General features: G+C 35.4%; 3 protein-coding genes and 1 long non-coding RNA gene across 7 annotated transcripts; 3 read left to right on the plus strand and 1 right to left on the minus strand.

Annotated features, from left to right (window-relative positions):
• Positions 1-280: 280 nt before the first annotated feature.
• Positions 281-2,125, plus strand: LOC130999858 (uncharacterized). Its single transcript, XM_057925537.1, has 3 exons — positions 281-402; positions 520-566; positions 1,269-2,125. The coding sequence occupies exons 1-3, from the start codon at positions 319-321 to the stop codon at positions 1,873-1,875; spliced, it is 738 nt and encodes a 245-aa protein (XP_057781520.1). The 5' UTR covers positions 281-318; the 3' UTR covers positions 1,876-2,125.
• A 2,114-nt stretch (positions 2,126-4,239) lies between these two features.
• On the plus strand, positions 4,240-8,938 carry LOC130999855 (putative disease resistance protein RGA3). Of its 4 annotated transcripts, none has more exons than XM_057925532.1 (3): positions 4,240-7,793; positions 8,126-8,218; positions 8,624-8,938. In XM_057925532.1, exons 1-2 carry the CDS (start codon positions 4,406-4,408, stop codon positions 8,131-8,133), a joined length of 3,396 nt encoding a protein of 1,131 aa, XP_057781515.1. In that variant the 5' UTR covers positions 4,240-4,405; the 3' UTR covers positions 8,134-8,218; positions 8,624-8,938. The 4 variants fall into 4 exon arrangements, with proteins under 4 accessions (XP_057781515.1, XP_057781514.1, XP_057781516.1 ...); XM_057925531.1 differs by having other exon boundaries at positions 8,627-8,938; XM_057925533.1 differs by having other exon boundaries at positions 4,241-7,793; positions 8,066-8,218.
• A 1,171-nt stretch (positions 8,939-10,109) lies between these two features.
• Positions 10,110-12,491, minus strand: LOC130999860 (uncharacterized). Its single transcript, XR_009093606.1, has 4 exons — positions 12,217-12,491; positions 11,050-11,245; positions 10,832-10,967; positions 10,110-10,191 (listed from the first exon to the last, which is right to left on the minus strand). It is a non-coding gene; the product is annotated as an uncharacterized LOC130999860 (long non-coding RNA).
• A 1,314-nt stretch (positions 12,492-13,805) lies between these two features.
• On the plus strand, positions 13,806-18,623 carry LOC130999854 (putative disease resistance protein RGA3). Its single transcript, XM_057925530.1, has 2 exons — positions 13,806-17,617; positions 18,304-18,623. Exons 1-2 carry the CDS (start codon positions 13,891-13,893, stop codon positions 18,309-18,311), a joined length of 3,735 nt encoding a protein of 1,244 aa, XP_057781513.1. The 5' UTR covers positions 13,806-13,890; the 3' UTR covers positions 18,312-18,623.
• The last annotated feature ends 548 nt before the right edge of the window (positions 18,624-19,171 follow it).

Raw genomic sequence — 19,171 nt, forward strand, 5'->3', positions numbered from 1 at the left:
GTATAAAATATGTTCCCTATTTTGATTAGTTGAGATTGATCCATAACTTTCAAGCCAGGACACCAATATAATATTCCTACTTTAATTATTCTAATTCATAAAATTTAATAAGAGAGAGAAGAGAAAGCAGTTGTGTGTCGTATTTATTTTGCTTAGCTCATGTGTACCCACCTATCATTATTACATTATCCCCTTTTTCTCAACGTTATTATTTTCAAAATCCATTGGAGGGACAATCTCACAATGCATAAAAATCAAATTTGTCTCACATTCTCTCCACACACACACACACATTAACACACTCACATTAGATTAGATATGGGATGCTTTCTTGCATGCTTTGGATTCAAAGAGAAGAAGAAGAAGAAACTCTGCAACAAAAACTCCTCTTTTGTGGAACAAGTAAGACACAACAACCTTTGAAATTCTTATTACATTCAAACATCAAACTTCATTTTTTTTTAATGTTAGATTTATAGCTCTTGCATTTATTCTTTCGTATTTAATTTTTGTTAATAGCACAACCAAGGCTACGTGCCTCTTGATTCAGATACATCTCAGCTCAAGTAAGCCATCCTATCTCCATCTTTAAAGATTGAATAAAGGTGTTTTACTAAGCTTATTTAAGAGTTTCGAGCTTATAAGATGTAATTTTTCAGAGTTTATAAGTTGTCAACGTGTTTGAATAATTAAACTTAACTTATTTAAACTTAATTATAAATTAGAGAGAAAGAAAATGAAGAGAAATGAAGAGAGATAAATTAGTGAGTCCTAGTTAGACAAAGAAAATGAAGAGAGATGAAATTATTGAGGTATATAATAGAAATAACAAATTATAATAGGGTTATTTTTGTAAAATGACTATTGTTTATAAAAATTTGAAAAAAAAAAATAGTTGGAGCTTATAAACTAGTGTAGCTTATTTTTATGGCTTATACGTTTATTTTGCTTCTCAAGAGCTTATAAACTCGGTCAAACACACACTACACAAAAAAACTGTTTATTAATGGCGGAAATTAACGAGGGAAAGAAACCCGTCGTTAAAAAAGGCGGGCTTAACAACATATTTAACGACGGAATTTCATGTCGTTAACCTTGTTTGCCACGATAAATTTAACAACGCCCATAATCCGTCGTTAAGAAATTTAACGAAGGAAATATGAGTTTTGACGATGGTTTTTTCTGTCGTTAACGCTGCATTTTTTTGTAGTGACCTCGAAATATACATAGATTCATGGGTTGTGAATTCATGCTTGACATTTCTGTAGGGAGAAGCCATCATCAATATCGAAACTCAAAAAGAAAGTGAGGTTTAACCTAAATGTGAAGGCTTACGAAGCGATTTCACATGAAGTCGCCTCGTATCTTTCAGAGGAAGAAGAAGAAGAAGAAGAAGAAGCGAACAACACCGCAGGTAGCTTGCACTACGAAGAGGACGCAATCGCATCCTACCCCGCAAGCTATAGATACCAAAATTGCAGGTACAGCGATGATGAAGAAGATGAAGATGAATACATAGAACTTGATGAAAGTGAAAACGAACTGGATGAAGATGATGTTAGTAGCATTTATGACGATGATGATGATGTTACCAAGAATATTGAAGTTCAGACAACTGAATCGAGATCGAATCCTCAACGGTACGATTCTTCCGTGCTTACTCCAATTGAGAATTTATCTCAATGGAGGGAAATTAAAGCCAAGGCCAAAACAGAAGATCTGAAGATGCATAAGGAGAATTCAAACATCTCAACCATGGATTCTCATCAGTTTGAATCGAAACTGAGGGTTAATAATGTAATTTCAGTGGATACGAGTTTAGCAAACTGGTTGAGCTCGTTGGAGAAGAATCCACTCATCAATTCAGGCCTATAATTATGAAGCTGCATTTCATCAAACACTTCATGTGCAGTGTTGCAGGAGAGTTTCTATACGTTGCTGCTTGTTTGATTTGAGTTATGGCAGCTCTGTTTTTTTTTTTCTTTCTTTTTTTTTTTATCGGTTTTGGCATAGATTTTTCAGGCTATATATATTTGCTGGTGAGAATCAGTAATTTTTCTTTACATTTCTGTATCTGTATATGAATTGAATATTATATTTACAATATTTATGTTATTCCTACCCACCAAATCATCATTGAGCTAAGAAAAGTGTCGGCAAAGATTGAAATATATAAAATGAAGAAAAAAATCATAGGTAGAATGAAAAGGCTGTATACTCTTCAGCTGTTAGCACTCATCAAAGTAAAAACCTTTGGAGAAGAAAATGTTCCATCAGAATTTGAGACTATTGGAAGAAACATTGCAAGAAGATGTCAAGGTTTCGAGGGTTTTTTAGGACAATAACTTAGATTGATTTGGAAATTAGGACAATAACTTAGATTGATTTGAAAATTAGGACATTAATAAGTGTTGCATCCGCAGGACATTTTTCGGTCGAGAAATGTCCTATTTTTGTGACACTTATTAATTATTGTCCTATTTTACTCTAAAAAAAAATTAATGTCCTATTTTTACAAGTCCGAAAGGTATTGTCCTAATTTTCAAATCAATCTAAGTTATTGTCCTAAAAAATCATCTGACTCGGTTTATCTCTAAGTTGAGATGGGCCTTAATGATTAAAGCCCATTAAGATTTGTATGCATTGATCCACCACCAAAGTCATGGGAGGATGGATATAGGGGCTCCACATTAAGCTCGAAATTAGCTAGTCTAAGATATTAAAAGTTTATAAAAAACAAAAGTTTAACCCAACCAAATTGAAACGAACCAAAATATTTCGATTTGGTTTGATTTGACATGTTAATTCGATTTGGTTTGATTTGAAATCTAAAATATATGTTATCACCGTCCCAATTCAATATGTTACATTTCTTTATTTGGACATCTCATTTTAATAAATCGCTTCCTAAATTGAAAAATTAATACATAATAAATACCTTACGTAACTCATTATGTATATTAAACTAGTATATGTCCATTCGTGCAATGCACGACGGACATTGAAATTTAACAATAAATTTAAATAAATAATAAAAAAAATTCAAAATATAAAAAAATAAAAAATATGTTTTAATAAAATATAATAATTCACATCAATTACTCAATAAAATCCTGAATTTAAAAATGTAAATTTTCAATTTATAAAAAGTGTAATGATAATTATAGTTATTATATAAATTTAAAAATTGTTCGATAATGAAAATTTGCATTATGCATAAATTATTCATCATAATAGTAGTAATTTTATACACAAACATAAATAAAAAGTTATAGATTTTTAATAAAGAGAAAGCAAATAAAATATTTAAAATTTTCATAACTTATTCATTTTAAATTCATTTTTGATGATTTTTATACTATACTGCATATTGATTATTTTTTTCATGATCAAATTTGATGACGTTTAAAAAATAGCTATTCAATATAAAAAAGTAAAAAGAAAAAAAAAGTGAAAATTTTGGTGGAAGAAGAGAGAGAAAAAAAAGGAAAAAAACTCCTCTTTTATATATTATATATATATATAGATGTCATTAGGACTTAAACATAATTTATAATTTTTTTTATATTAATCCAACCCACCAAATCATTCATGGTCTAACTAGTCAAAGTATTAAAAGAAGTGTGGACAAACACTGAAATATATAAAATGAAAAAGGAATGTGAAAGGCTGTAAAGTGTAAAGTGCTTGCACCACTCATCCAATTCTATTCCTTAAACTATGTATTATCAATAATTTCCACTAAAACGCACTAAACCCAATCTTTTAATAAAAGAATAATTTCTCTTTCATCTATATACATAATCCGTAATTTTATGACTTGTATATTTTTTTGATAATTCACTTCAACTTAAATATATTTTCCTTTTCTATTATTTATTATTATATTTTTTAATAATAAAATGTTAAATTAAATGGCATTTTTCCATTTGATAAAGAAGGTTGTTTAGTGGATTGTGTCCATCTCATTTTGACAACCGATTTATCAAACTAAATCATTTCATCTTCTTATTTTATTATTATTAGATTCTTTATCTTACTCTATGATCATTGTCTGAGCTCTTTCTCACTCAATTTCTCTCTTTTTGTTTCTAAGTTATAATCATCACAAAGAATGGTATCGCTGCTTTGTTGATAAAAGGAATTCGTTTAATTTAAACAATTCGTTTCATACAAACATATTATTATTTCAAATATTGTTTATGAATAAACAAATGATGACCAACTCGAGAAAGGCAAGCTACCACTTCCCCTTGCCAAAAAAGATGACTCCATGAGATTACAATCTATTGAAAAAATGAAAAACAAAAACTAGATCTAAAAAGAAACTGTAACTCTGGTTCAGTTTGCTCCATCTCTCTCTCTCTCACAGACATAGAAGAAAGAATCTCTCTAATCAGAAACAATGGAAGGAGAAGCTGCTGCAGCCGTCCTTCAAGTTCTGGTTCAAAACCTCATCGATCATTCAAAGAAAGAGATCTCACTAATCAGAGGTCTCGACAAAGACGCAGCAAAGCTAACTGGGAGTCTCGACACCATCCAGAAATTCCTCAACGACGCTGAGCAGCGCGCCATCCCCGGCGAGGCTGTCAAGAGCTGGCTGAAGAGGCTTGAAGACGTGGCGTTTGATGCTGACAATGTTTTGGATGAACTCAACTATCGTATTCTCTCCAAAGAAATTAATTATAAGGCCACCAAATCCATGAAGGAAAAGGTACTATCATGCTTCTCATCCTTCAGTCATATTGCACGTCCCCGAAATATGGCTCTTAGAATCAAAGAAATCTATGAGAGTTTGGATTCCATCAACAAAGAGGCCACCGAGCTAGGCCTTGTTGGGAGGCTTGCCAATGAGCCCACTTTGGTTATTACTGCTTTGGAAACTGATTCATACACTCTTGATCCAATTTTTATTGGAAGAGATGATGTTGAGTCGGAAATAGTTGAGATGCTTACCAATAGCATCACAACTGATGAAGGATCAGTTTCCATCCTTGCCATTGTCGGGATGGGGGGACTGGGGAAGACAACATTGACTAGGAAAGTCTTCAATCGCCTAAAGAATGAGACTCGATTTGGATCACATATTTGGGTGCATGTTTCCCCAAGTTTTGATCCAATCATTCTTTTCAAGAAAATTCTCAAAGAGTTGACTTCTACTGATGGAGTTGGAGTTGAAGTTGAGAGTAAGCAAGATATTCTTTCAAAGCTTCAAAAAGCTTTCAAAGATAAAACATATCTTCTTATTCTTGATGATATATGGAATGAAGATCTTTCGAAATGGGAATATTTTATCAATTCCTTGTTGGGAGTTACTTCTATTAAGGGAAATGCAATTGTTGTTACCACCAGAAGTATGAAGGTTGCTTCAATTGTGAATCCCCTCCATACACATGAGTTGGAAGGCTTATCAGCGGAACATTGTTGGTCGATAATGAAAGAGAAAACATTCGGGAAAAAAGATGTTCCGTCAGAATTTGAGGCCATTGGGAGAAAGATAGCAAGAAGGTGTCAAGGTTTGCCATTAGCTGCCAACGTAGTTGGGGGAATACTGAGCAATCAATCTGAGGAAAAATGGCGTTCAATCGAGGAGAAATGGCTTTCACCCGATGAAGGAGGAGATAATATCACAAAAATATTAAGATTGAGCTATGATAATTTGTCTCCGTCATTACTTAAGAAGTGCTTTGCTTACTGTGCCATGTTTCCTAAAGGCTCCGAAATCAGGAAACGGGAATTGATTGAGATGTGGATGGCAGAAGGTTTTCTTCAAGTTGATGAAAGGGATGACATGGAGTCCGTGGGCGAAAAATTTATCAACGTTCTTCTGCACAACTCTTTACTGCAAGTTTCAAAGAGAGATCATGACGGAAATGTAAAAAAGTGTGGCATGCACGATCTTGTGCACGATCTCGCTTGTTCTGTTTCAACTTCCTCTAGCAATACATGTGGTAGCAGCCGAGTTCGATACATGTCTCTCAAAGAAAAATCAAGTGAGGGCAAATCAAAAGAAATGGCAAAATATTTGCGAACATTATTAATATCATTCTATGGTGGTAGATCTCTTATCAACTTCTCAGACTTGGAAAGTCTGCATGTTTTACGTCTTGATGAAGGAGTTGAAGAGTTGTCAAGATCGATTCGAAAGTTGATACATTTGAGATATTTTGACATTTCACACACAAGAATTGTATATTTGCCGGATTGGATTGGTAAATTCTTTCACTTGCAGACATTCAGAGTAGATGCACCATATTTGACAGAACTGCCAAGTACGATTAAGTACTTGATTAACTTGAGGCATCTTTATATTAACGAGCGTGCAGAGTTGCCTATAGGAATTGGGAGATTAACTTCTCTCCAAACGCTAAAGTACTTTCCAGTGGGCGACGAGAATGGCTGCAAGATTGAAGAGCTTGGGAGTTTGAATAATCTTAAAGGAGAGTTAAATATTCGCAATCTCGAAAGGGTTCATGACAAGGAAGAGGCTGGAAAAGCGAATTTATTCAAGAAGTCAAAAATATGGAAGTTGTGTTTGAAATGGGATGAAGACAGAGAAGGTGAAACAAATGATGAGAATGTATTGGAAGGCCTTCAACCTCACCCAAATCTGAAGGTGTTGGAAATTTTCGGATTCAATGGCAAAAGATTTCCATTATGGACTCAGAAGATGGCAGTTCGAGATCAAGACTCTTGGGTGGTACTTAACAAGTTAACGACGTTAACACTCTGCTACTGCTTTGAATTTGAAGAGATGCCAATGTTGGGGCACTTGCCCAGTCTCAAGTACCTTGTGTTGGCAGGATTGTACAATTTGAAGTGTATGAATTCTTCATTCTACGGAATGGTGAACAAGGACACACGCGTTGTTTTCCCAGCTCTCGAACTCCTCATCTTGCAACGAATGCCTAAGCTGGCAAAGTGGGCAGAAATTGAAATTCCGGGTGGAAGTGAAGTGAAGGTATTTCCTCGCCTCCAACATTTGCAAATTGAGAGTTGCGTGCAATTGGTGAGTGTCCCAACTGATTTGTTATTCAACCAAGCTCTCTCTGATTTGGAAATACGTGAGTGCCCAAATTTGAGAGAATTATCAGATAGCCGCGGAGAACAATCACAAGGAAGAAGCTTCACATCCCTTCGCAATCTCTGGATTCGTGAATGCGAAGCATTGGAGTATTTGCCATGTGAAATGCTAGGATTCTCTCTTGAGGAGCTGTCATTGAAGAATCTAAGTAGCCTAAAGAATCTACCAAGGGTAATTGCCTGCCTCCCAAATTTGCCTCGTCTGACACATTTGACAATCGAAGGTGTTCCTAATTTTATGACCACTTGTCGTCTTGAGATTTCGCCTTTTCCCAGCTTGAGAGGCATGAGTATCGATGCCAGTACGGGGGATTCAAGCTCGATGGAGACCGTGGATGCCATATTGCAAGGATGCTGCCACTCACTGAATGATTTATCTTTGAAGGGGATGGAAAGTTGGGAATGCCTGCCGGAATCAATTCAACATCTCACTGCTCTTTCTAAGTTAAAGTTAGATAATTTTGGAATGGAAGAGTTACCTGAATGGTTTGCAAGCCTCTCATCTCTAGAGCACTTATCTTTATGTAACTGCAAAAGGCTAAGGCGTCTACCATCTATGGATGCAATGCGGCGCCTCACAACATTGAGATTTCTAGAAATTAAGGGTTGCCCAGAATTAGTGATTAAAAGTGAGGCAACTGATTCTGAATGGCCCAAGGTTTCCTATATTCACAGCATTGGAATTGATGGCTCATACATTACCCGTGACGGTATGTATCAATATCTTTTTTATTTGAAAAACAGTTGCATGCATATTTATTTGAAAAAATTCCAATGATCAGAAATTAAGGTGTATCCAAGTAAAATCTATTATGTTTTTTTTTGTTAAGAAGTTTCTAATTCAGTTGCTATTAGTTTGGTGCTCCACTTCATCTTAATATGCTTAAACAATAAGGGGCATTTGCTTTGCATTAGTATTTTTATCTATCAAAACTAATCCTCTTATGTGAATCTTGTAGCTGATTTGTTGTCTACTTTTCAGGTTGATTTGAAGTGGCATATAAGCTTGATAAGTGATGCTATTGAATGCCTAATTGAACAGAGGTCTGATTCTGGTGAAGAAAAAAGAGTTTCCATTTGATGCCAGCAGCTTGGTCGATGATTTACGTACTCTTATGTCTTTGTTACACACAAGGTCAGTTTTAACATATTTAGTATTTGCACGTATCTCGACATCAGTTGAGTCGAGCTACTCAACTGATTGTCGAGTCGAGCTTGAGCTCAGCATATACTTCAATCAATTGGCTTACAAGGCTTATTTTTAGTTAAGTTGAATCCAAGCTTGAGTTTAGAGCCTACCTTGAGTAACTGTCAAGCTAGCTCTCCTATTGAGCCATTTTGAGTTTTGTTATAGAATCAAACCTCAATTAGCCCCTACTTCCCATGATCAAGATGACATGAGGATATATGAGATCCATTAATATGATTTCTGTAGGACTAAATGTCAATATCTCAGGCATGTTTCTATTGTTCTGTTTATATGATTTTTTCTTTAATTTAAAACTATTAATTTTATTTCATTATATCCAAATTCTGACAGCAGTGTTGAAGATGAAGATAGTGAAACAGAGGATTCAACAGCTGTGGAAGTTGAACCCAATCCCAGCTAGCAAAAAGGGAAAAAAGGAAAGAATAAGAATAAAAACATGCCAAAGAAAGGGAAGGGGGTAAGAAGAAGAGGTAGCTAGCTATTTCCATTTCTTGATGAATGCCTAATATTGAGGCTTGCTAGCTTGAATTTGATGAAATAGTTTTGAGGCTTGCATGAGTTGTTTAACAAGATTTAGGATTTATGATGATTCGAGCTGTAAACTGGTGGAGCACAATTTGATGTAAATGCATTGAATTTGTTGTACATATTGGTATCTTTCGTTGCTTTGTTACCAAATTCTAAAATATATTATGAAACGGGCAAAAAAGAATATTCAATATTATATAACCGATTATAGAGGTATCATATTTATATACTCCCTCCGTCCCCTATAAATATGTATAGTTGACCACGGCACGAATTTTAACAAAAAGTTGGTTGAAGTATTAATAGTGGAGAAAGGGTCCCACGTTGAGGGTAAATAATATAAGTTAGAAGGGTAAAATTGTAAAAATTATGCGTATGATAGTGTCCAAAAATAGAGTATGCATAAATTTGGGAACGTACCAAAGATGAAAGTTATGCATAAATATGGGGGACGGAGGGAGTATTTTGTTTTGTACACGAGAATGAAACATATTCTAGATACATGTGTTTTGTATCATAAATGGTATACATGAATGATCAGATTCGACCCCAAGTCAAAAATTAAAAATTTTAAAAATCGTTCATATGATCAGATGCATCCAAAATATAACCAAACACACCACGATATTACAGCTTTTCAAGGTCTGCTACAATCTTAGACATCCTTGGTCTCAACCTTGGATATGAACTTACACATCGCAAAGCTATCTTGCCAACTCCATATGCTTGTCTGTGACGATATTGACCTTCTAATCTGCTATCCATGAATCGAGAGAGATTTCTTTTGCCTCTCAAATGAGGCTTTGCCCAATCCAACAGATTATGCTTTCCCTCAGACCGCACTGAGTGGAAAACTCGAAGTCCCGATATTAGTTCTAGCAAAACTACTCCAAAGCCGAAGACATCAGATCTCGTGGTCCAGCGACCTGTTCATGAACAACGATGACCTCAAAAAAGATGTCCAGCCCAGTAACTAGCTAGGCTTAGGGATGTAAATGAGACGAGCTATTTTGGATCTTTTATATTGACAAACGCATTTTATCCTCATTTTGAAGCTCGGAGTTGAGCTTCAGCTCAAGGCTGCAGAACTACAGTTTCAAATCGTAGACTGTGTGCGTTCAACACTGTAAACAAAAGTGGCGTTGAGAAAGACCACCATTTTCCTCTATAACAGACATAGACTACAGTTTATCACAGGCATAATCTACTATTTTATTGTCGTCAATAGACTATATTTTGTAACTGTAGTGTATGTATACTTTTGTGACTTGTCTACGATGTCAATGGATAACCGTGCAGGAAAGCGAGAGCTCTAGCTGCACCTATAGCCACTTTGATTCTTGTTGCCCAAGGGAGAGGTTGATGCCCTCCTACGGAAACAAGGCAATTACTTCATTCGTCCGCCAAGAGTATGTCACAATTGTCATTTTGAGCGTTCGCAAAGAGTATGTCACTTTTTCCTTTTTAAGGACGTGGTCTCACATCTTTTCCTTATTATTTATCCTTATAAATACTCTCTCCGTCCACTAATTCAAGACTTAGGAGGCAAAACACAAGTTTTAAGAAAAAGTATACTTTTATTAGCTGGGTGGAGAAAGGGACTCACAAAATGTATTGTTTATTGGTTGAGTGGAGAAAGGGACCCACAAAGTATATTGTTTATTAGTTGAGTGGTGAAAAAATGTATTGTTTATTGGGACCCACCAATTAAAATATGAATAAAAACTTACTAAAAATAGATAGGCCTTGAGTTGGTGAACGGACCAAAAAGGAAATTAGGTCTTGAATTAGTAAACGGAGGGAGTACTCATTATTTACAAAAAAACCACCTGTTATTCAATTTCAACCACTCATTTCAAACAATTGTGGGACCATTTCTCCACTACATAAAAATCACCAACCATTTTATTAAATCTCGCGCCCAGCCAAAGTGACATACTCTTGATGGACGGAGGGAGTAACATTTATAAAGAGTCCAAATATTTATTCAAGTCAGTCGATCAAGCTTACTTGTGAACAAGTGATGGTCCAAGCTTCCTCCGGCCATGAACTCGTATACCACAATCCTGTCGTCTGTGCCAAAGCCATATCCAATAAGCTTCGCCAAGTTTGGGTGGCGAAGCCGACTCAAGTAATTTATTTCACGCTGCAAAAGCAGTATACGGTTTGGTGAAAACATCAGAGTGTGGAACAAAGCTTTGGAGAAAAGTATGGGAAGAAAGACCCACCATCCACTCCTCGTCTCCTTGAGATCCTTCGTCGTTCATCTTCTTGAAAGCAACTGCAGTTCCACGTCCCGTACACGACCAAATCCTCCTTCGCTCAACAACATGTCTGGATGAAAGTTTTTGGTAGCCTCTTCTATCTCTTTATAATCTACGGCCATCAGATCACGGGAAGAGAAAATCCTCTGTTTAGAGACTCCTGAAGATTGCAGGATATAAGTGGGTGATCAAACACAGAAGCATATAAACTTTGAAGTTGCTAAAAATTTGCTCATGGCTCGAAATGACCAATAAATTTGGTAGATGCTTATGTAGAAGAAAGTATTTACAGAACTCTACTTGAGAAAATTGAAGGAAGATTTGAGGGATTGTGTTGGAGAATAAGACTCTAATTCAATGTAGACATACGAAATCTTTTCCCAACTCTTGCTTTCTATCTTTCTCTGCAATTATTTCTTGTATTTTCTCTGTTTTCTATGCATTTTAAGAATCAAGTGAGAGTTTAAATGAATCGTTAACTACCTCATAGCGGCACATTTAGGGGTGTTGGGGGAGCTTTAGCACCCCCAACTTTTTTGTTTTGTTTTGTTTATGCCTATACTTAATATTTTGCTCGACTTTTTTTTAGCAGCTTCCCCAAACTATCATTACCAAGAAAACAAAACGAGCTCCTAAACTCACCAGTCACCACTAGGGGTGGACCAAAATACCGAAAAATCGGTATACCGCACTTATCGTATTTAAAAAATACCGAATTTTTATATTCCGTAAATTTCGATACGGCATGTATATATATAATTAGTGATAATTATATTTATTTGATGTAATTAGTTTTGATATGTATAGATATTATTCAGTATACGGTATAACAAAAAAAAATTGACATACCGTACTCATCCACCCCTAACCACCACCACCCAAATAAACAAAACACGCACTAACACACATAGAGAAAGTTGTTCAATTCAAGAAATTTGTTCCATTAAACGACACAAATATATACTCACTGTTAACAGCAAACCATTTAGAATTGCAGTCAAGATTAAGATCACGGAAAGACGAACAAACACGAGAATAATTAAAAAAAAATAATAATAATAATAATAATAATAATAATAATTGCTTCATCACCATTTCTGACATTACAAAAAAACAAAATAAAAGAAATACCAGGAGGCACATGAACATCACCGACGAAGGGATTAAAACTGAAACTGAAACGAGAACTGAGATCAGCTGAACTTGAGCTACTGAAGCTTTCACAAAGAGCAAGTTGGCGGTCTTCCTCTCTCCTCAAAACAGCTCCGACTAACTTCTCCCAGCTATCATAAATCCTCGACATTATGAAACAATGTGAAAAAAGAGAAGAACAAAAGGAATTGTCAGCATTTTTCTTTAAAACATTAGGCCATGGGTCGTCGCCTGGGTCAACATGTTTAATAAAAAGATATGGATTAAAATTGAATTTATGAATTAATTTTATTAAAAAAAAAATAGTGTGCGTGTGTTGACCAAACGATAAGGGGTTAATGCCTAACCCTAAGGCCAAAAGCCAATTAGAGAGTTTTACCAAATAGCGGCGGAGAACATTCACAAGAAAGCTTCACATCCCTTCGGAGTCTCGGGATTAGTGAATGTGAAACATTGGAGTATTTGCCATGTGAAATGTATTCTCATCGTCCCACTTATTTTGGCACACTTTTTTTTTTTAATTTATCTCATCGAAATTTACTGTCGTTTTGATGCTTAAGCAGAAAACAAAAATAAAAATTCTCTCTCATTCATCTCTATCTCTAAAATCTCATCAATGTCTACTTTAAAAATTATCTTCCTCCCAACTCTTGGCATATTTGAGGATGAGAGTTTTGTGGGGAATGAGATCCAATATCCCATAATTTTATGTGTGTCATTAAAATTTATTATAATACTATTAATTATACTTAATTTTTTTATTAAAAAATGAATTTATCAACCTATTATTAGCTAGTAAAAGGGAAACTAAATGATAAAATTAAAAATAATTATATATCCTAATTGGATGGAATAAATCCTAGTAATATTCACGAAATTAAATTAAATCATACAAAGTTGAAATTGAAGAAAAAAAATATATATAAAAAAATAAAAAAAGTGAAACACAAAGTGGGACATTGAATGTGGTAAAATGAATTTAATCCGTTTTATAGTGAATACAAATGATGGGAGATAGAGAGATTATTTATTTAAATTCCTTTCCCATAGTATAATACGTTTCCCATAGTATAATACGGTTACCACATTGTTAAAATATTAACTAAATACTCTATTTGTTTCAGTTAGATCGCAAGAGTTGAGCACAAATGTTAAGAAGTAAATAGTTTATATATAATAAAATAGAAGAAAAAATATTTTTTTTAAAGATATATTTGTTCAAAAAGTAAGAGAGAGAAACAAAGAAATAATTATATACAAATTACAATAATATTTTGTATAATAATGAATTATGTATAGATATTTGTCATATGTTAAGTTTTCATTTATGAAATTTTAAAATGAAAAAAAATATGGCCTAATGAATTGGCATATAGAGTACTCCAATCATTCATGAGCTAAGTAGTCAAAGTCAAAGTCAAAGTCACTATTTATTAAAAGCGTATACCACCAATCATTCACTATTTTTTAATCATTCATGAGCTAAGTAGTCAAAGTCAAAGTATTAAAAAAAGTGTCTGCAAAGGCTGAAATATAAAAAATGAAAAAAGAAATCCATATCTAGAATGAAAGGCTGTAAACTCTTTCACACCACTCATCCATTTCTATTGCTTAGCTCTCTCTCTCTCTCTCTCTAAGTTATCAGCACAAAGAATGGAAGGAGGAGCTGCTGCCGCCGTTGAAGTTCTAGTTCAAAACCTCATCGATCTCTGCAAGAAAGAGATCTCTCAGATCCGAGATCTCAAAAAAGATGCGGCAAAGCTAGCTGCGAGTCTCAAAACCATCCAGAAATTCTTGAACGATGCCGAGAAGCGTGACATCACCGGCGAAGCTGTCAAGGGTTGGCTGGAGAAGCTTGAAGACGTAGCTTTTGATGCTGACAATGTTTTGGATGAAATCAACTATCATATTCTCTCCAAACAATTCAAGCCCGCCGAGCCTGAGGAGGAAAAGGTACCATCATGCTTCTCACGCCTCTCATGCTGCAAGAATCTTTCACGTTCTCGAAATATGGCACTTAAAATCAAAGAAATCAATGAGAATTTGGAGTCCATTAACAAAGAGGCCACCGATCTTGGCCTTGTAGGGAGGCTTGCCGATGAGCCTGCTTTGGATATTGCTACTTTGGAAACTAATTCATTCACTCTTGACCCAATTTTTATTGGAAGAGATGATGTTGTGTCGGAAACAGTTGATATACTTACGAATAGCATCACAACTGATGAAAAATCAGTTTCCATACTTGCCATTGTCGGGATGGGGGGATTGGGGAAGACGACATTGACGAGAAAAGTCTTCAATCGTCTACAGAATGAGACTCGGTTTGGCTCACATATTTGGGTTCATGTTTCCTCAAATTTTGATGCATTAACTCTTTTCAAAAAAATTCTCAAAGAGTTGACTCGTGATCAAGTCGAAGGTGAGAGTCAGCAAGAAATTCTTTCGAAGCTTAAAGAAGCTTTGAAAGATAAAACTTATCTTCTTATTCTCGATGATGTATGGAATGAAGATCTTTCCGAATGGGATGATTTTGTCAATTCCTTGTTGGGAGTTAGTTGTGTAAAGGGAAATGCCGTTGTTGTTACCACCAGAAAAATGGAGGTGGCTTCAATTGTGAATCCACTTCATACACATGAGTTGAAAGGCTTATCAGAGGAAGATTGTTGGTCGATAATCAAAGTTAAAACCTTTGGAGAAGGAAACATTCCGTCAGATTTTGAGGCTATTGGGAAAAACATTGCAAGAAGATGTCAAGGTTTGCCATTAGCTGCCAACGTAGCTGGGGGAGTGCTGCGCAATAAATCTGAGGAAAAATGGCGTTCAATCGAGGAGAAATGGCTCTCACCCGATGAAGGAGGAGATAATATCACAAAAATATTGAGATTGAGCTTTGATAATTTATCTCTGCCATCACTTAAGAAGTGCTTTGCATACTGTGCAATGTTTCCTAAAGGCTCCCAAATCATGAAACAAGAATTGATTGAGATGTGGATGGCAGAAGGTTTTCTTCAAGCTGATGAAAGGGATGACATGGAGTCCGTGGGCGAAAAATTTATCAACGTTCTTCTGCACAACTCTTTACTGCAGGTTTCAGAAAGAGATGATGACGGAAACGTAGAAAGTTGTGGCATGCATGATCTTGTGCACGATCTCGCTTGTTCTGTTTCATGTTCCTCTAACTGTGGTAACAGTCGAGATCGATACATGACTCACAATTGTGGAGACAAATCAAGTCCTATCCCAAAAGAAATAGCAAAATCTTTGCGTACATTATTAATTTCAATCTATGGTGATAGTTCTGATATCAGCTTCTCAGACTTGGAAAGTCTGCATGTTTTACGTCTTCAAGGTTATGGAGTTAAGGAGCTGCCAAGTTCGATTCAAAAGTTGATACATTTGAGAGATTTTGACATTTCAAAGACAGAAATTGAAGTCTTTCCGGATTGGATTGGTGAATTCTTTCACTTGCAGACGTTGAGAGTAGACTCATATAGGTTGAGAATTGTGAGAAAACTGCCAAGTACGATTAAGTACTTGATTAACTTGAGGCATCTTTATATTGACTCGAGGGTAGAGTTGCCTATGGGAATTGGGAGTTTAACTTCTCTCCAAACGCTAAAGTACTTTCCAGTGGGTGACGAGAATGGCTGCAAAATTGAAGAGCTCGGAAATTTGAATAATCTTAAAGGAGAGTTACTGATTCTGAAACTGGAAAGGGTTCATGGCAAGGAAGAGGCTGGGAAAGCCAATTTATTCAAAAAGTCTAAAATATTGAACTTGTGTTTGATGTGGGGTGAAGACAGAGAAGGTGAAATAAATGATGAGGATGTATTGGAAGGCCTTCAACCTCACTCACATCTGAGGGAGTTAGAGATCCGGGGATTCAATGGAAAAAGATTTCCATCATGGACTCAGAAGATGGCAGTTCGAGATGTGCCTGGAGGCTCTTGGGTGGTGCTTAACAAGTTAACGTCGTTAACACTCTGGGACTGCAGAGAATGTGAAGAGATCCCAATGTTGTGGCAGTTGCCCAATCTCAAGTCCCTTAAGTTGGATGGATTGGTAAATTTGAAGTGTATAAATTCTTCATTCTACGGACTGGTGAACAAGGACACACGCGTTGCTTTTCCATCTCTTGAAAGGCTCATCTTGTCTCGAATGCCTAAGCTGGCAGAGTGGGCAGAAATAGAAATTTCGGATGGAAGTGAAGTGAAGCTATTTCCTCGCCTCCAACATTTGAAAATTAAGCATTGCAAGCAATTGAAAAGTGTTCCAAGTTTGGGGCAGTTGCCCAATCTCAAGTCCCTTCAGTTGTCGGGATTGGACAATGTGAAGTGTATAAATTCATCATTCTACGGAATGGTGAACAACGACACACGCATTGTTTTTCCAGCTCTCGAGAAGTTTCAATTGATTTCAATGCCGAAGCTGGCAGAGTGGGCAGAAATAGAAATTTTGGATAGAAGTGAAGTGAAGCTATTTCCTCGCCTCCAACATCTGTACATTTATGATTGCAAGCAATTGATGAGTATTCCAAGTCATGTCTCGTCTTGCCTTGAATTTTTGTCGATTGATAAGATCGGTGTGGAACGTCTCCCAGCTGATTGGTTATTCAGTAACAACCAGACTCTCTCTTATTTGGCTATATTCAACTCCCCCAATTTGAGAGAAATATCAGATAGCGGAGGACAACAATCACAAGGAAGAAGCTTCACATCCCTTCGCCGTCTCTGGATTCGTGAATGCGAAGCATTGGAGTATTTTCCATGTGAATTTCTAGGATTCTCTCTTGAGGAGCTGTCATTGAAGGATCTAAGCAGCCTGAAGAATCTACCAAGGGTAATTGACTGCCTCACAAATTTGCCTCGTCTAACACATTTGACAGTTGAAGGTGTTCCTAATTTTATGACCACTTGTCGTCTTGAGATTTCGCATTTTCCCAGCTTGAGAGAGATGAGTATCGACGCTAGTACGGGGGATTCAAGCTCGACGGAGACTGTGGATGCCATATTGCAAGGATGCAGCTGCCACTCACTCAATGAGTTAGATTTGAAGGGGATGGAAAGTTGGGAATGGCTGCCGGAATCAATTCAACATCTTACATCTCTTTCTAAGTTATGCTTAGAGGATTTTGGAATGGAAGAGTTGCCTGAATGGTTAGGGAATCTCTCATCTCTACAGTCATTGAATTTAGATAACTGCAAAAGGCTAAGGTGTTTACCATCTATGGATGCAATGCTGCGCCTCACCACATTAAAAGTATTAGTCATTAAGCGTTGCCCAGAATTAGTGATTCAAAGTGAGGCAGCTGATTCTGAATGGCCCAAGGTTTCCCATATCCCACGCATCCAAATTGATGGCTCATACATTATCTGTGATGGTAAGTATCAATATCTTCTTTTTATTTGAGAAAAAAAAATCCAATGATCCAGAAATTAAGGTATCCTAGTAAAATCTACTCCCTCCGTCCACTAATTGTTGGTCTACTTGCCTTTTTGGTTCGTCCACCAATTTATGTCCTATCTATTTTGGGTAAGTTTATATTCATATTTTTATCAAAATTATGGGCCCCTTTAATAAATTGTGGCCTAATTGCATTGGCTTTAATAAATTATGAGTCCCTTTCTCCACTCAACTAATAAAAATACATTTTTTCTTAAAATTTGTGTTTTGCCTCCTAAGCCAACAATTAGTGGGCGGAGGGAGTATTATCTTTTTTTTTTTTTTTTTATGGAGTTTCTACTTCAGTTGCTATTAGTTTGGTGCTCCACTTCATCTCAATTTACTTTGATAAGATGCATGATTGAGTATTTTTATTCTAAAGAGTATGTTTTCTCCAATCTCACGCTTTTAATGGCAAGAATCAAGCGAAACTAGCTTAAATGATAAAAATAATCAAGGGCCTTAGATATCTCAAAGTTTCAATTAATCAAAGTAAATATCTTACTAATCTATCAAAGCTAATCCTTCAAAGTAACGTCCCTTAAATAGATTAATTATTTTGAATTTGTGTACTACATTTTTATAGTCCATTAATTCTTCTTTTCTTTTTCTTTTTTGATACAGTTGATTAAAGTGAAACGGATTAAAGTACTGAATCGAAGAAACAGTCATGTTTGAAGTGCCTCCAAAGAATTAGGATGTGAAGCAAGGGATCAATGAAGAAGGAATGTGTGAGTCCATGATGACTTGCTCAACAACCTCTTTTCATAATTATCTTTTGCTAATTCCTTTTTTTTCATGTATATTCTTTATTTGAACTTTTGTTGATAAGATTATTATTTCGACGGTTGATGCATCTTTGGATAGCCAATTTGTTTCAGACAGAAAGAAATCTCCAATTCTACTCATGTTTTTACATTTATATTATATGTGGTTTTGTGCTATGTGTTCCTCTACCTTTTGATTGAGACAGTAAATTGCAAAATAATTTCTCCATTTTGGTTTTAGCATAAAGTGTTGAAAGATTGAAATAACTTTTCATATGCATGAACTATCATTTTGAACAATTAATACAACTTTGAAAATACTTTAAGGGAAATGTTTGGCTTGGTTAATGAGATTAGATCAAATTGATAGGAGGAAAGAATGATTAAATAATTTATTCAAATTTAGGGTGGTAAATAATCAATTAATTGGATTATTAAAGTGCAAGCTTAATTATTCATCAATAGCCGAATTATACAAATTAAATATTTGATTAAATCAAATTATTTTATCAATAATGTATTATCATTCCAACCAAATATAGAATTATATAATGGGCCTTTTCTCTCAAACTATCTATACTTATAGTATCATTCATTTCTCTCAAACTATCTATCTATACCTAATGATTGAAGCCCATACATTTTGAGGTCCGGACCCATTTTGTTCAGATAAAAAATTCTTATCGTGAGGATTTTTGCACCGAATCTGAAAATAATTCACTATA

The sequence above is a fragment of the Salvia miltiorrhiza genome, chromosome 8 (assembly GCF_028751815.1).
Source record: "Salvia miltiorrhiza cultivar Shanhuang (shh) chromosome 8, IMPLAD_Smil_shh, whole genome shotgun sequence".
NCBI classification, from domain to species: Eukaryota; Viridiplantae; Streptophyta; class Magnoliopsida; order Lamiales; family Lamiaceae; genus Salvia; species Salvia miltiorrhiza.

What these genes read in the sequence shown, in the direction of transcription:
- LOC130999858 (XM_057925537.1), top strand. Translation starts at nt 319, where the DNA reads ATGGGATGCTTTCTTGCATGCTTTGGATTCAAAGAGAAGAAGAAGAAG. An exon ending in ACTCCTCTTTTGTGGAACAA is followed by an intron (nt 403 to 519) that starts GTAAGACACAAC and finishes TTTTGTTAATAG; the next exon opens with CACAACCAAGGCTACGTGCC. An exon ending in TCAGATACATCTCAGCTCAA is followed by an intron (nt 567 to 1,268) that starts GTAAGCCATCCT and finishes ACATTTCTGTAG; the next exon opens with GGAGAAGCCATCATCAATAT.
- LOC130999855 (XM_057925532.1), top strand. Translation starts at nt 4,406, where the DNA reads ATGGAAGGAGAAGCTGCTGCAGCCGTCCTTCAAGTTCTGGTTCAAAAC.
- LOC130999854 (XM_057925530.1), top strand. Translation starts at nt 13,891, where the DNA reads ATGGAAGGAGGAGCTGCTGCCGCCGTTGAAGTTCTAGTTCAAAACCTC.